The 16,876-nt window shown below is 53.4% G+C and overlaps 2 protein-coding genes across 2 annotated transcripts; both read right to left on the reverse strand.

Moving 5' to 3' along the window:
- Positions 1-1,057: 1,057 nt before the first annotated feature.
- On the reverse strand, positions 1,058-1,475 carry IUM83_15630 (Multidrug/Oligosaccharidyl-lipid/Polysaccharide (MOP) Flippase Superfamily; the record flags this gene model as incomplete). Its single annotated transcript, XM_067940463.1, has 2 exons — positions 1,058-1,246; positions 1,320-1,475. The coding sequence occupies 2 exons, from the start codon at positions 1,473-1,475 to the stop codon at positions 1,058-1,060; spliced, it is 345 nt and encodes a 114-aa protein (XP_067790652.1).
- Positions 1,476-6,554: 5,079 nt separating this feature from the next.
- On the reverse strand, positions 6,555-7,355 carry IUM83_15631 (uncharacterized protein; the record flags this gene model as incomplete). The annotated part of the gene is made up of 1 exon (XM_067940464.1): positions 6,555-7,355. One exon carries the CDS (start codon positions 7,353-7,355, stop codon positions 6,555-6,557), a length of 801 nt encoding a protein of 266 aa, XP_067790651.1.
- Between the last annotated feature and the right edge of the window lie 9,521 nt (positions 7,356-16,876).

The raw sequence follows: 16,876 nt of genomic DNA on the forward strand, positions 1-16,876 counted from the left end.
GTACGCCCTCACCATTTCCGGAACGTCCTCCAGCAAGACGTTCCGCGGCTCCCATGTATCTTGATGGGGAGGAAATCCTCTCCAACGAATACGAAACCGAGCTCCTTGAGGGTTCGTTTTCGGGATACTATGGTCAACAATCCGCTCAACAATCCAGCGGGTTGGGCCGCTGGCGTCACGGATCGGCGGTGGCGGGGGTGGGAACACGCCCCGGGTATGATCAGCCCCGGGCTGATCAGTATGCGCCTCTCCACGACCGGGTGGCCGTCGTGGAGCGTCTGCACGGCGGTGGGTTCGCCGCCCTGAAGTAGGAGCTGGCGAACCAGAAGGCCCAAATAGGAGAGGCTGCTCGTCGCCGAGGCCAAGTCCTCCGCTTCTGCCTCGGCTCCTGCCGAGGCTTCGGGTCGGCCGAACTAGATGGCTCGTGCTGCAGATATGGCTTCAGCCGTCCGACGTAAAAGGTCGGATGGAGGCGCATGCTAGACGGTATGGCTAGCGTGTAAGCGTTGCCGTGCCGTGCCAACACAGTGAACGGCCCGATGAAGCGCGGAGCAAGCTTGCTTGCTCCGAAATCTGAAACCGAAACTGCATATTTAGGTAGGTTTTGAGTAGTTAACAAAACCAATGAACTAACTTTAAATTCATTTATGTTACCTCTGCCCACATTGGCTGCGTTCAGCTTCTGTTGATCAACAGAAGCTGCTATTGCATCTCGGACAAACCGAATTACGGGTTGTCTTTTGGTGATGAAGTTGGTTGCATCCGAGCTGAAGTCATTCAGCTCGCTCTCCGCTAGAGGCCCGGCCTCTGCGTGGTTCGTTGCGGTGTCTGCGCCCTGCGCAGACCCGTGCCGGACTACCAACAGTTAATCAAGCAGGCCGCCCACTTCATTCGTGGACTAGACGCTTGCTCCCTCGATAGTGCGAGGGGTGACCTCGCCGCCTTCATCATCTCCTCGTATGGTACTGCTGGCTCATGCGCCTCAGTCAAATCGCTGACGAAACCTCCTGGCTCCTCGAGCGTTGTAACAGGGTGCGCTTCACTTTCGCGCATCCGCTCATGTCTGCTGGACTACAGGCTCCTGCTGCTCCATCCGGTGCTGCCGACCACGGTAACTGTTGCCGTACTTACCTTCACTGTGCGCCATGCACATACCGTTGCGTTGCGCCCACTTGGAGCAGCCGCTAGGGTGGCCACAACGACGACCGCCGCCGTGCGAACGGCAGAAGCCGTCTCCCTGCGAGCTCTTGGAACACCCCTCCACACGGCAACGAACACCACCACCGTGGGCCTTGCTCATTCCGCACGCCGAGCCGCACCACCTCGGCGTCGTCCTTGGACAGCGCCAGCAGGCAGCCGACGCTCCAGTACCAGAACACCACGGGCAGCGACAGCAGCAAGACGACCGCGAGGCCGATCTGCAGCCAGGTGCCCGCCAGCTCGCCGTTCCGGGCGCCCCACGCCTGGCCTAACAGCTTTAGCGCTGCGGATGAGTGTCGACGAAGAGTAGATAGGGAAGACTTGTATACTTGAGAGCAGAAATCGAAGTAATATTCAACCATTAACCTCACACCAACTGTGTGACTTCTACACGTGCCATGCACGAGGAGGAGGGCCTAAGCAGAAAACCCCCTTTGACCATACAATCCATCCATCGAAATTGCAGGTGTTCTCCTAGCCATCCGCCCAGAACGCGACCAGATCGTGAGTGAACATGAGAGAGTGATAGAGAAAGAAATCAACACGAGTCTCATACTCTCATACTCCCCCAGAACTCAGGATTCCTGGTCATCAACACTTTTGTGTCGTGTTGACAGGCCTGCTTTTGAAGCAGCCTCAACCACGTCCTCAACTCCAAGCAGCTCCCGCAGCATTGCAAATTGCTGTGGTCCGAGCGCCTTGGTGAACATATCAGCAATGTTATCTGTTGTAGGAACGTATTTCAGAGATAATTTCTTGCCTTCAACACGTTCAGCCAGCTTATGGCTCAGTTTTGCAAATCGCTTTACACCTTCCTAATTCCCGACGTGCTGACAAACTTTGATCGTGCTCTGATTGTCACAGTGTAGTTCCGGAACCAAAGGCTTCATGCCTATCTCTTTGAGTAGCTCTTCCGCCCAAAGTAGGTCCTCGACACACGGACTGGCAGCCACCAGCTCAGACTTCCACGTGTCATCCGTGACACTGTTTTGCTTCTTGCTTTTGAAACCAAAGCTGAAACCATTCAACTGGAGCACATAACCAGTAATTGATCTCCCCCTATCCGGACAATTTCCATGATCGGAGTCACTAAACGCTCGCAGCTGAAGCTGCTCGATCGGAGCCGCATCGTCTTTGCGGTAAACCAATCCAAATGTCCTCGTACCCCGCAGGTACTGCAACACGCGCTTAGCACTAGCAAAATTCTCTTTTGTATATGCACCAGAATGACGTCCGAGACTTCGTACCGCATTAGCAATATCTGGACGCGTACAAGTGACCAAGTACTGCAACTTCCCAACAATCTCTCGATACGGAAGTGCTGGATCATTAATCTTGGCCACGTCACGCTCCAGGGGCACCTTCTTCTCATTGTGCATCTGTGGAGAACCCACCGAACGAACCATACTCATATGAAAACGTTCCAGCAATTGATCTACGTAGGCGGATTGCGACAGACAAAGCATGACACCAGGCTCATAGTGTACTTCTATCGACAACATGTGTTTCACGCGTCCCAAATCCTTCATCGTGAGCTTGAGCCGCAGTGCTTCGACCACATCATCAATATCGCTGGTCTTACCAATAATTAGCATATCATCGACGTAGACAGTAACCAGAACAATTCTGTCGTCCACGCACATTACGTAAAGACCCACATCATGTGCGCAGCGACTAAAACCAAGTTCAACCAAATATTTGTGCAAGGTTTGATACCATATTCTTGCAGCCTGCTTCAAGCCATAAAGACCTTTCTGGAGCCAACAAACCCATCCCGTACCATCGTCGAAGCACGCAGGTTGTTCCATGTAGATAACTACTCCATGGAGTGGACTGTTCAATAACGCAGTTTTGACATCCACGTGTTTGGCATCCAACTCAAGGAGCAGCGCCAACAGAAGTAACAGGAGAATCTTCACTATGCGCACTACCGGAGAGTACGTGTCCCAGTATTCGTGTCCAAACCGCTGCTTAAAACCATGTACCACTAATCGCGCTTTGTATCGTATATTGTTGCCCTTTTCATCTCTTTTGACGCAATACACCCATTTTGTCGTGATCACCTTCACTTTCTTTCCTTCCGGCGACTTTGGTCGGTCAACTAAAATCCATGTTCCGCTCTTCAGCAACGAATCAAATTCTTCTTTCATCGCCTGTATCCATAGTTTCCGCTGAGGCGAACGCATTGCTTCCTCTACTGATGATGGATTTCCAACAAACTCTTCTTCCAGCGATAGCACATACCCTCCCAATCTTACATTTGTTCTTCGAGTTCGAGTCGAGCGACGAGCAGGATCACCATTGTCTTGTTGATCAGTACTTAGGTGTCTCTGTCTTCGAGCTTGTCTACGACCTCTACTTCTCTTCGAGTGTGCGGAGTGGTTGGGGTTTGTGTAGTTGCTGGATTTGTGTCATCCATGTCAACATCTGACAATTCGTCATCGGCGTCTGATGATTCACTACTGGATGAGGTTCCTCCCCCTAAACCAGCACTACCAGGCTCACGCACAACATCGTCAGGCAAATTGCTGCCCACCTCCTGTTGAACAATTTCTCGCACACTGTCAGCAGCTACATACTCCACTGGAAGAGGTACGAAAGGGATCTGCTTGTACATCGCCTGCTTTCCAAGTAGTAATGCTTTAATGTAAGACTTGCTGACTGTGATATCTTCGCGAAATTTCACATCTCGCGCTTCCACAATTTGTCCTGTTCGCAGGTGTAGCAGTGGATATCCAGGTGAGATGCGAGCGAACCCGAGTAGCAAAGCAGGTTCCGCCTTAGGACTCAACTTATCTTTCCGCTTCGCTTGATAAATGAAACCAATCGAACCACAAACACGAATTTTAGCGACGTGCGGCTTGGTGCCGAATAATTTTTTCCGATGAAGTTCTGCCGTTCAGCGCCCGCGTCGTACTCATGTTGTCAACGTCCACGATATATTGAAGCACTTCAGGCCGCAATTGAGTCGGAAGATTAGCAGCACACATCGCAGCACGCGTTTTGCCCACCAATACACCATTCAGTTTCTCCACCAGCGCGTTTTCTTCGGGAGTATAAGGATGCGTAGGTACAAGACGAATTCCACGAGCCGCTAGAAACAACTTCAGCTCGTCATTAATGAACTCCCCTCCTCTGTCACTGGTAAATTTCTTGATACGATGGCCTTGTGTCAGCAACTCAGTGATTAACTTCAACGTGTTGGCATTTGTATCACTCTTGTTCTTCAGTGGAAAACACCATTTGTACCGAGAGCCTTCATCCTGGATCAGATGAAAATATCGAAATCCCTTGACACGAGGCAAGTATTTACCGATATCGCAAATGTCTGACATCAGCCGCTCGTAATTGACTTTGGTACGCTTATCTGCGGCACGTGCTTTGTAGGATCGCCGTTTGCGTTTGGCAGACATGCAGCTAACACATACAAACTTCTTCTTGAACAAGTGCAGGGGGATATCCATGCCCGTGACCGTGCCATGCACGGCAATGTGCTTGATAGCTGCTACGTTCAAATGCCCCAGACGTTCGTGCCAACGCATTAATGGACTGGCATCAGCATTCACCGACATCATAACTGCTCCTGTCACGACGGAATCAACATTACTCGTCTGTAGCCAGTAATGATCACCTCGCTCACAAAACACTAGTCGCACATCTGCACGATCTAAGCAAACCTTTGATATTGCTTCGTCGGGAGAGTTTGTCGACATTTTCCAGCCAGCCTTTTTCAACTTGCCCAAACTCAGCAGGTTGGATGAACCATGTGGAGAATACTCAACGTTCTCCAATTGCAATTCCAGGACTCCATAAGATCTGCCATTGCGTGTAAATACTCGAACATTCCCACTCATAATGCCTTTGGTGAGCTCTCCAGTCCAGACCTTGAAACTTCTTCTCGACTTCTTCTCGCTTGTAAAACGATTTCTATCAATGCGTACGTGCGTCGTAGTCCCAGAGTCCAGCATCAACTCACTTGGGTTGGTCGAGTGTGTGCTCTGCTGTACCATACCGATCATCTCCATTTCTTCATCGCTACTGCTGTCGTCGTGACCATTATTAAGCCATTGCATGTTGTGGTGTAGGAAACATTAGTTTTGTGGAGCACCCAAGTGGAAAAGTGTACGAAATCCGCCTAATAGCGGAACCGACGGTACTACTCGGCTGGATGATACACTGTGCCAGTCCGCCGAGTTCGCCGAGCTCTCAGTACCCAGACGGCCAGGAAAACAACACCGACGGTACTACTCGGCTGGATGGCACACTGTGCCAGTCCGCCGAGTTCGCCGAGCTCTCAGTACCCAGACGGCCAGGAAAACAACACCGACGGTACTACTCGGCTGGATGGCACACTGTGCCAGTCCGCCGAGCTCACCGAGCTCGCAGGCTTCACGAGCGCACTGCGGCCGACTGAATGGGAATCAAGAGCACCGGAGACCACAGATGGGTGGCGCCACGCAAGGAGAAGACGCACGTACGGCGGGCCGAGTGCGGGGACGCTAGGAGACGCTCAGCCGAGTTCAAGGCAGTTTCCAGGCCTTGAGCTCGGCTAAACAGAGCCGCCGGCCGCCCAGACGACGCGGTGCATTGCCAGAAGGCGCACAAGAGGACCAAGCGGGAGCCCGACGAGCACAGCAGCACTCAGCCGAGTCAGCGAGACCTCCCCGTCGAGCTTGCCGGGTTATCCGGACAACTTATCCGGCTCCGCCGAGTTCGAAGCGTCGCTGAGAGGGTGAAGGGTCGGCCGAGATCCGAAACCACTCCATTTCACTTGATATTTGTATAGGACCTTAGGAATAGTGGAGGCGCCCTTTCAGGACGCCCGGGAGACTTAAGAACCAACAGAGCAGGATTTCCTAGGCCCACAACACGTGTACACTTCTCCGTAAGTCACTGCGCGGGGTCGGATTATGCCTGCTGTCGGTACCCGAGAGGCATAGCTTGGAGGGTACTCGACTGGCAGCGCCAAGAGATAAGTCGGCCCGGGTTGGGCACATCTCGCCAAGCGCGAAAGGAACAGGTCTCGCCAGGTCGGCGAGCCGGTACGCCGGACAGCCCGGGTGCCGTTACTCTTCAAGTCGGGTTCCTTCTGCCCCGGCGACCTGTAAAAGCGCTCGCGCGCCGTCGTTCATCCTTTGGTGGAGGGCACAGGATTTCTTTACCCGGAGGCAGGTAGTTCAGCTGACTTCCGTGATTTGACTGGCTTGGGGTACTTGGTCTCGGCGGAGGCGAGCCACTTCTGTCCTGGAAGGTCCGAACCGCTTGGGGCAACTCAGCGCAGGCCAACTAGAGCCGACTAGCTCGGCTGTTGTTGTGGTTTGTGCTAGTATCCACATTTGACGATTTTGTGCGTGCTACAACACCACAAAGTGCTCGATCACACCCGATGTCTGTTGTTTACTTTTACCAGAGCTTGTTTCCTTCTTGCCTTGGACATTGCGCTTCTGGGAACTACCCTTCCTGCTCGAGTCTTGACCATTGTCACTCACCTTCTTGGACTTATTCTTGTAGTACCAGCAATTACGCCTCATGTGACCAGCCTTCTTACAGTGGTAACACTTAATAGCCTTCTTTCCAGCATCTCCACCAGTGCTATCAGCTCCATTTCGCCATTGACCATCACTACCACCAGGCCCACCCCGACCAGTAGCATTCATGCTCATGACCACCGCGGACTCAGCGGCAGTCTGACCCACCATGCGATCGCGTTCATCTCGCGAACGGAGAGCATTTGTCACCTGCTGAAGTGTCGGCGGGTGGCCCTGTCGCGTTGGGAGGTCAAACTGCTCTATCAGCTCTTTGTGCATTACCGCGACGCCCATCAGGAGTACACTATCCATCTCTTGATCCGAAATTGCATGCTCCACGCCCATGTTCCACAGTCGCTGCCGACGCCGAGTCATCGTGCTGATATAGTCAGCCATCGATTGACCTCGCTCTAGCGAGCACTGGTAGAGTTGGCGCTTCAGTAGCATAGCATACGAGAAGTCACGTTGAGTATGGTCCGAGACCAACGTGTCCCACATATCTTTTGCCGACGGCATTCCACAGACCTTGGACGCATCGTCATTCTTGCAGCCACGAAGTCCACGCAGTGTCGCAGCCCTGGCCAGCCGATCGCGCTTGTCGAAGACAGCTTGCAGGGTCGCGTCCATGGCGTGCCTTGTGTCATCACCGGTTACAACACCCCACGCATCTCGGTCGCTGAGGTACAGCTCCAGATCGGCTTCATACAGCTCAAACGTAGCCTCAAAGCGAGGTGGCTTGCTGCTGCTTCCTCGAGTCGAGAGTTGTTGTTGCGGAACAGCTGCTACCGGCGGATGTGCTTGTTGTGCTATTTGCCCAGGCGCAGGTTGCGCAGGTTGCCCCGCTCTAGCTCTAGTTGCCGCGTTGTTCCCACCGGTAGAAGCCATGTCTTGTCACTAGCTGCTTGAGTCTAACACTTCACCCGCACGAACGACTTGGACTCATAACCTAACAGCTTTAGCGCTGCGGATGAGTGTCGACGAAGAGTAGATAGGGAAGACTTGTATACTTGAGAGCAGAAATCGAAGTAATATTCAACCATTAACCTCACACCAACTGTGTGACTTCTACACGTGCCATGCACGAGGAGGAGGGCCTAAGCAGAAAACCCCCTTTGACCATACAATCCATCCATCGAAATTGCAGGTGTTCTCCTAGCCATCCGCCCAGAACGCGACCAGATCGTGAGTGAACATGAGAGAGTGATAGAGAAAGAAATCAACACGAGTCTCATACTCTCATAGGTTTTGAGTAGCTAACAAAATCAATGAACTAACTTTGAATTCATTTATGTTACCTCTGCCCACATTGGCTGCGTTCAGCTTCTGTTGATCAACAGAAGCTGCTATTGCATCTCGGACAAACCGAATTACGGGTTGTCTTTTGGTGATGAAGTTGGTTGCATCCGAGCTGAAGTCATTCAGCTCGCTCTCCGCTAGAGGCCCGGCCTCTGCGTGGTTCTTTGCGGTGTCTGCGCCCTGCGCAGACCCGTGGTCGTTGGCCTTGTTGTTGGGGGAGTCTGCGCCCTGCGCAGACTCATGTGGTTTGTCCATGGTTGCAGCTGACACTGTGCAAGTGTCAGCGGTTTTTTGCGACTGCTGTGCTGCAGTCGTAGATCCTCCCACACTTAAAGTGGGCGCCATCACTCCGAGTAAACTCGGTAGACGTGGATGTCGCATGGCATTCACGTAGAACGGTGTATGCCCGGTCGATGCATGCACTAAGTTATTGATGGCAAACTCTGCCATCGATAAGCACTCGCTCCAGTATTGGAACGAGTGAGCGTAGCTCTTCAACGTATCGACGAGCACGCGATTCACGCGCTCTGTTTGGCCGTCCGTCTGCGGATGATCCGCAGTCGACATGGAAAGCTGGCTCCCAAGAAGTGTAAACACTTTTTGCCACAGGTGCGCTGTGAAGCGCGGGTCTCTGTCCGACACGATGTCGGACGGCATGCCATGGTGTTTGGACACCATGTCGACGAACAGACGGGCCGTCTGCTTCGCGGTCACTTCTGCCGGCACCGCAGCAAGATGTACCATCTTGCTGAAGCGGTCGACGAAGACCACAACACCGGTATTCCCTCCGCTGTCCGGGGGAAGACCAAAGATGAAGTCCAGAGACATGGACTTCCAACACTCCGACGGAGTCGGTAGTGATTGTAACGGAGCCTGCGCGAATGGCGCAGGCTTTACGCGTTGGTATACCTCGCAAGCACGGATGTAGTTGCGCACCCACTTATACTGGTGGTGCCAGTAGAAGTCGCGCGTGAGAAGGACGTATGTCTTCTCACGTCCGAGATGTCCCGCAGTCGGGGCATCATGATATTCGTACATGATCCTGAGTCGCAGGTCATGGTCATTCGGCACGACAACGCGGTCCGCGTTGTCGTCGACTGCATTATAAAGAAGCAGTCCGTCGTGCATCCGATATCGGTGTGCACGCGCACGAAGGTGCTTGGGCAACTTCTGACGAGCCTTGTCAGAAGGTGTTGTGCCATAGGCCAGCAAGAGCTTCGTGTCCGCGTCGCGCGCGTACGCGTACGCGGACTTCACATCGTCCAGCAGAGACGATGTGGGTTTGCTCGATCGCATGACGTCAATGGCATTGCCGTCAACAGCTTCTGCATAGTCCGGCCGACGTGATAACGCGTCGGCCACCACGTTCAATCTTCCGGGTTTGTATTCGACCCGGAAGTTATACTCCGCAAAGAATGAGAGCCATCTCGCCATTCTTTGTGAAATGTGTGGCGACTTCACTGCGGTGCGCAGTGAAGCGTGGTCGGTGTAGACCACAAATGGTCTACTCCCAAGCAAATACACTCGGAACTTTGCGAGTGCGTATTTCATGGCAAGGCGTTCCTTGTCATGCACCGGATAGTTGCGCTCAGCTGGCTTCAGCTGACGCGATTGGAAGTAGACGACACGATCACGGCCCTCGTGATCGTGCTGCATCAACGCGCATCCGATCGCGAAATCGGATGCGTCACACACTACGTGAAATGGGCGATCTTGGTCAGCCACTGCCAAGATCGGCGCCTCAGTCTAGCCCCGCTTGACTGCATCGAATGCCTTTTGGCAATCGGGCGTCCAATTCCACACAGCTTCCTTCTTAAGAAGCTGTGACAGCGGGCGGATCTTGCCCGCATAATCCTCCACGTACTTGCACAAGTACGCGGCCAAGCCAAGGAACTGTCTCAGTTCCTTGACACTTGAAGGCGTTGGCCAATCATTTATCACTCTGACCTTTTCCGGGTCAGGGCGAACACCATTCTTCCCTACGAGACACCCGAGGACGGGTATCTCGCTCGCCCCGAAGATACACTTCTTCAGGTTCGCGTAGAGCTTATGCTTTCGCATAAGCTCAAGTAGCTTCCGGAGATGCACCCTGTGCATCTCTACGTCGGTCTTCTCGTCCACAGCCCGGCTGTGGATGAATACGTCATCGAAGTAGCTCGGTGCGAAGTCGCGCACCGAGCGCAACAAGTGCGTCACGCACCTGTTGAAAGTCGCAGGGGCATTCTTAAGCCCCTGTGGCATTACTAGCCATTCCCAGAGCATGTCGCTTGGCGTGCTCACTGCCGTGAGAGGGATATCGCTCTCACGCATTAGGATTTGATAAAATCCATCTCGCAAGTCGAGATCACTGTAACGGTGCTCCCGGCCATCGAATCGATGATAACATCTTTTCGCGGTATCGGCGTCTGCGCCGGTACCGTCGCATCGTTCAGCTTGTTATACACATGAACGATGCGCCATCCGCCCTGTGGCTTCTTGACACAGAACGTCGGAGCACTGTGCGGGGACTTTGATTCCCGCACTTGTCCTGCTTTACGACGACTTTCAAAGAAGTCGTCGATCGCTTTCACTTGCTCTCGCGACAGTGGCCACTGCCGCGTGACACAGTACTTCGTGCCCGGCACGAGATCAATCTCGTGCTGAATGCCCTTATCCTGCGGAAGCTCCGCAGGAATGTCTTCCGGGAGTACGTCTTTGTACTCCCTCAATAATTCGTAATAGGGACTCGACTTCAGCGAGTCCCAACCTTGTTCCTCGAAGCGCTCTCGCTTCGTCTTCGCACTGAGAGTGTCTTCACTCTCAGTGGTACTTCCCATGAAGAGCTGTCTCAGCTCTTCACCTTCGCTCTCCGTTCTTTCGCTGTTCGAAAGAACGCAGACCTGCTCGATGCGTCCATCGTGCAAGTCGCGTGTGAAGCGCTTCCAGCTCATGGCTGGAAGTGAAGTCAACTCCGACGCCGTTGTCGGAGGATTAGCGAGTTCCATGTCACGATACTGGAATCCAGTATCGGTGCGCGTCAGGACGCTTAGCGTCTCGACATCCGGCGTTACCGCCTCAGGCTGCCCAGCAGACTGCTCTTGATGCGTCTCGGTCCCGGTCCGAGACTTGCGCAGCGTTCTCCGCTTGCGCCGTCTTCTTGTTGTGCGGAGCCGGGCTCCGCACAGTTGTTCTTTTGGTCCAGGCCCGGCCGTGGACAGTTGTTCGCCGGCGGACCCTGTCCGCGGGCGCGCGGTATCAAGCCCGGCTTGACCGCATGGCGCTTCGTCGTGCAGCCCGGCTGCACGACAGCATGCAAATTGCGTCAGTGCGGTACGTTTGCAACCGTCCGCACTGTTTGCAGCGTCAACTCCCGGAGTTGACACGCCTTCGTCACCTCGACGCCATTCATTGGCGGAGCCCCTCATCTCCGAGGGTGCGTCGTCTCCCGGAGCCGACGCGTCGTTGTCGACCTGACATCTTCGGGTCAGGGACGGTCCCTTACACGCTTGAACGTGGGTGTTGGTTCCCGGAACCAACACATCCTTTATCTTCCGACGTCGGCAGCATTGCCGACGTTGGTCTCACTGTGCGCGCCCTCGCGCACTCCTTGGGCACTCCAGGACTGCAGCATTAAGCGCTGTCACGACTGGTGAGCCGCGCGCACCTGATGGTGCGTGCGCTGCGGTAACAGGGCCATCGCTCTCTGTTCCGCTGTCGCGGTCGAAGCGCACGAGCGTGCGCTTGTTCCAGTCTATCACCGGATGCCCATTACCACGTCGAACTTATCGTCCAGGTCCAGGACGATAAAGCGTTCGACAAACACTCGTTGTTTGTACGAGAAGCGCACGTTCACGGCGCGCTTTTCAGGCTTCACAATGGCACCTGTTGCCAATCGAACTTCCAGAAGACTTCGAGGTACATTTACCTCCTCGACGTCAAGTCTCGGCAGGCTTCGCAGCCGGACAAAGTTGTTCGACGCGCCTGAATCTACCAAAGCTCGAAGAGAGTCACTCGCTCTCTTCGAGTAAACCTTCAAGATGACTAGGTTCGGGCTGTCATCGTGTTTCTTGCAGTGAGAGCTGGTCTCACTGGGGGCTGCGGTCCTCAGCGTCGCGTGCCCGATGTCGACACGCGCGACCGCATTACCAGTAGGGCGCCCTGCGCCTACTGGATGTTCGCGTTTTTTGTTGGTCCGCGGCGATGCCTAGCATCACCACGACGGCCACCTCCAGGGGGCATGGGAGCTGTGCACTCCCGTGCAAAGTGACCGATCCTTCCGCAACGGAAGCATCGCACGTTGCCTCCCTGCTGCTGGTAACCAGCAGCCGTTGCGTTCGCGAGGTCCATTGGTTCTGGACCTCCCGTCCTCGCTACCGGGCGCGGTTGCGGCCTCGGTACATTTACATGGAGTTTAGCCTGCCGCAGGCTAAACTCTTCTTGCATGGCAAGAGTGATTGCAGCTTCGAGAGTACTCGGGTACGCTCGGAAGAGATAGGTCTTCACGGGCCCATCTCTAAGTCCTTTCATGAACGTGACGACCTTGGTCGCCTCGTCAATCGGGTTAGTCACGATATTTGATACCAAATATCGTGCGCGCTGCGCGTAAGCATGGACGTCATGCTTACCCTGCTGAAGGTCGAGGAACTCCGCCCTCGACCGGAACTCGTTTTGCGGGGGCTCAAACGCTTGTTTGAGCTCCTCTTTGAACACTGCGTACGTGCTGAAGCACGTAGGATCGGAGAGTCGGAGTCCATACGCCCAACTCCTTGCGCGTCCGCCAAGGCAGGACCTGGCGAACGCGACCTTCGACAGCGGGTCGACGATGCGTCGAGCCGCAATGGCTGTGTCGAGCTCGACAAGCCATCGGAGGAGAGGCTCGCCCTCTCTTCCCACGTAATTGCTTACGCTCAACTTTAATGGTTGAGCACGCGGTGTCGTCCCTGACGACGCCGTCACTGAGGAAGCCGCATCACGCTGCTCCTTCATGATGAACCCCAGAGCAACACCATGTTGCTCCGTCGGCGATTGCGTACGCAGCATCGTAGCTATCGCCGCTTCTCCAATGACTGTTGACAGTCGTTGGAGGGCTTCCAACTCTGGGTCAGACAGGTGGGGGCAGTTAGCGCGTGCAACATGCGTTGCAGGCGTGTTGGACCTCTCCATGGGCACCTCCGTGCTCATGGGGTTCTCGGCTCCGCGTTCGTACACCTCGAACGAACGTCAAGCAGTCGGTCGTTGGACGGACTACAAAGTGCTACCAGGTGTAGTGGGTCTAACTTGACTCACTACTTTAGCTTACACGTTGCGCAACGTGTATGAGGAAGCGTAGGTACTTAGTAATTACTTAGGTTAATTATATTTGAATACACAAATATAAGTTAACTTAGACAAGACTCCAAGTAGCTAGTTTAAGGTAAAATGAGAACTGTATTGTTTGTAAATTGATCTTCCTCCTAAATCTGCTAAAAACTGTTTATCATCTATGAAAGGGGTTGACAGCGGCTGGCTGTCAGAGCCCCGCTAATATGCATGTCTCTGATTGGTAGAAAGATGCTGCATTCTACCAATAGGAAATTTGGGTATGTGTGGCCGACTCACTGTGGTGGCCCACTTCAATGTATCCATTGGTGTGACTTACATCAAGGCGAGGAAGTATCTAAAACTTTTAACAGACATTTTATCTATTAAAATCACGAGTGGCTTGTAGCCACTTGTATGTGTGACCCCGTTACACCTGCGGACACGGAGGCGTCCGTTGAGACCGTTGCCGCAACCTGGAAGCGCTCAGGAGCGATGTTGGAGTGCGTGGTGACTATTGAGTCGGTAGAGAGGCCGATCTGCATGCTGCAAGTGCGGATCGTGGGAGAAATGCGCGAAATCGGTTTGGCGTTTTTCATGGCGGTGCATGCGTATAGGCGAGTTACTGTCGACTATTTCCCGCTGGATTTTACTCCGACGAAACATACGCCACTCAATCTTCAAATAACAGAAATGCAAACCTCAAGTAATTCGCCTACTGCAGCAAAATTTCTACGATCCAATACAAGGCGTAGATACTGGCAACGAAACAATGACAATCGGTATGGAAGCTTTCTTTTTACTAATTTGTTGCCTATAATCGGGTCAATTTTATATTGTATTGGAGTCAGTGCAGTTCACTTGACCGGGCGTAGAACTAAGTTACCCACGCCAGCGCCGACGGCGCCTTCTCTAGCAGCTCTTGCTGTCCGCGGAACTCCGTTACCAGGCTATGGGCCTGAGTTACCCACGTGGTAGGTGCCGTCCGGCACTCCCGCACCTGGAACCTGGTCGGTCCGTTCACCTTCGGAGTCGCCGTCAGTACCGACGACCCCAATGAACATTTTGGACGCAGCTGCGCCCTGGCGGCCCTCGTGAGCACCCCAGCTTCTGCCAGAGGTGGGAACATGATTCACCAAAGCTCTTTCAGAGCGCGGGGGACGGCTTGCCCCAATGACCATGCCCCGCCAATCGATCCAAGGCGCGTGTTTCTCTAACCACGGCATGCCAAGGACCAAGAACGGCTCCTTCCTGTCAAAATCTTCGAACTTGACAACCAGGTCCATGTGGACCTGAGGTACTTCTACCACCGTACCGTCGGCTAGCCTTATGGAGACGAGCCCGTTGCATTTGCTGCCACGTAGAGCATCGGGATACCTACCACGGTTGCGCGCGACTGTCTAGCGGTGCGCAAAATGCTCTGGTGCCCCAGAATCGATCAAGATTCTAAAGTGATGATCGTATCCCGGTACACTCGCGTGCACCAAGACCAACCCACCGATGCCTTTCTCCTCTTCTAGACTGCATAAACGATCAGGGGCTATGTCCCCATGGGACGCGCCACCCGCACGCTTCTCGTGGAGACTTAGGAACTCCCCGGTAGGGAGCGCCGCCCCTGCTGGTGTCCTGCGTTCCCCTGGTCCCTGGTCCGTGGCTTCTGTCAGCGACCCTTAGACCCAAAGGGTTTCAAATTGCAACTCTTCTTTTGTCTTCCGCAGGACAAGCACGTTTCTTGTGCCCTAGCTTGCCACAGCCGACGCAGCGAATGTCGTTCTGCTCGGCCATTCCCAAATCCATGGGAACTGGCCCATTGGAATCCCATTGCCGGAACCACCATCCGGCATACCATCCGGCACAGGGTTACTTTGCCGTACCGTAGCGGGGGAACGAGCCTGTTTGTAGCTGTACTCCACCTGGAGGGTGATCTGTATCGCCTCCTCCATGGTGCTTGCTTGCACCCGGAACATTGGGCTGGGCCAACACGCAGACCGTCCATGAACACGGTCACCTTGATGTGTTCGGGCAGGGGCGTTCCCGCCAGCGAGGCTGTGAGTACTCTCATCTCTTGTGTGTACTCGTGCAGCTCGCACCTTCCTTGTTTGCAGGTGAGGAAGCGCGAGCGCTGGCGATATTCATAGTTCGCCGGAAGGAACGTGGCCCGCAGCTGCTCACAGCTGGGACCATGATGTAAAGCATCCTGGCGTTGTCGTTGCGCGTATACGCCCAACGCTTAGCGCGACACGGAGTCGCTCGTCCGAGACGAGAGCCGCGTCCATCGCGAGCTCGAACTCTCAGACCCAGAAGTGGAGGTTCTCACCCTCCTTCCCTTTAAGGGGGTGAATCTTCAGCCTCAACGGCTTCGGTTGCACCGGATTCGGCGCGGCTGTGGAAGCCTGCAGCCCCTGAACATGGGCAATGAGCCCTTGCTCGTAGTTGTTGAATGCGCTGATGCACTCGACCTGCTCAGCTGGCGGCGCTGCCGCTAAGCTACGCAGAGTTTCTATTCCAAATATGCCTGCCATCTTCCGAACTGACTCGAACTGGGAGTCGTTCAAGTGAGGAAATTCTCTTCTATCCATCGTGGCTCACTCCTTGAGACTACAGAGGTTTCATGTAGTCGAATCTACCCGCATAGATATAGGATTGACTACAAGTGCCACCAAGTGTGACGGGGCCACATGAGCACCTTGCACAGTGGAAGTGTGCTAACGAGAGCATACAAACTCTCAGTGAACGGCAGTTCACGTGTCCCTGGCCTAAGGGGACTGATTGATTAGTATTACGGTAGATCTAACACTGAGTTTATTTATAGGTTAGTACAGATTTGGCCTGCATACAAATCCGAAGTTACCTATAGTTTATCCTATATCAAATGTATCAGTTATTTGTTGGGTCACTACTCAGGGGAGTGACCTTTTGTAGACATTCCTGAATAGTGCCAGTGTCGCTATTCCATGTAACCCCGTTACAGGCACTCTTGTTACCATTAGTTGAAAAGTCTAATATGCATTCTATATGTTAAGATTCAGTGTAACGGGGTTACACGCACAAGTGGCTGCAAGCCACTTGTGATTTTAATAGATAAAATGTCTGTTAAAAGTTTTAGATACTTCCTCGCCTTGATGTAAGTCACACCAATGGATACATTGAAGTGGGCCACCACAGTGAGTCGGCCACACATACCCAAATTTCCTATTGGTAGAATGCAGCATCTTTCTACCAATCAGAGACATGCATATTAGCGGGGCTCTGACAGCCAGCCGCTGTCAACCCCTTTCATAGATGATAAACAGTTTTTAGCAGATTTAGGAGGAAGATCAATTTACAAACAATACAGTTCTCATTTTACCTTAAACTAGCTACTTGGAGTCTTGTCTAAGTTAAATTATACTTGTGTATTCAAATATAATTAACCTAAGTAATTACTAAGTACCTACGCTTCCTCATACACGTTGCGCAACGTGTAAGCTAAAGTAGTGAGTCAAGTTAGACCCACTACACCTGGTAGCACTTTGTAGTCCGTCCAACGACCGACTGCTTGACGTTCGTTCGAGGTGTACGAACGCGGAGCCGAG

This window comes from Phytophthora cinnamomi (assembly GCF_018691715.1).
Source record: "Phytophthora cinnamomi strain GKB4 chromosome Unknown Contig45, whole genome shotgun sequence".
Lineage (NCBI taxonomy): Eukaryota > Oomycota > Peronosporomycetes > Peronosporales > Peronosporaceae > Phytophthora > Phytophthora cinnamomi.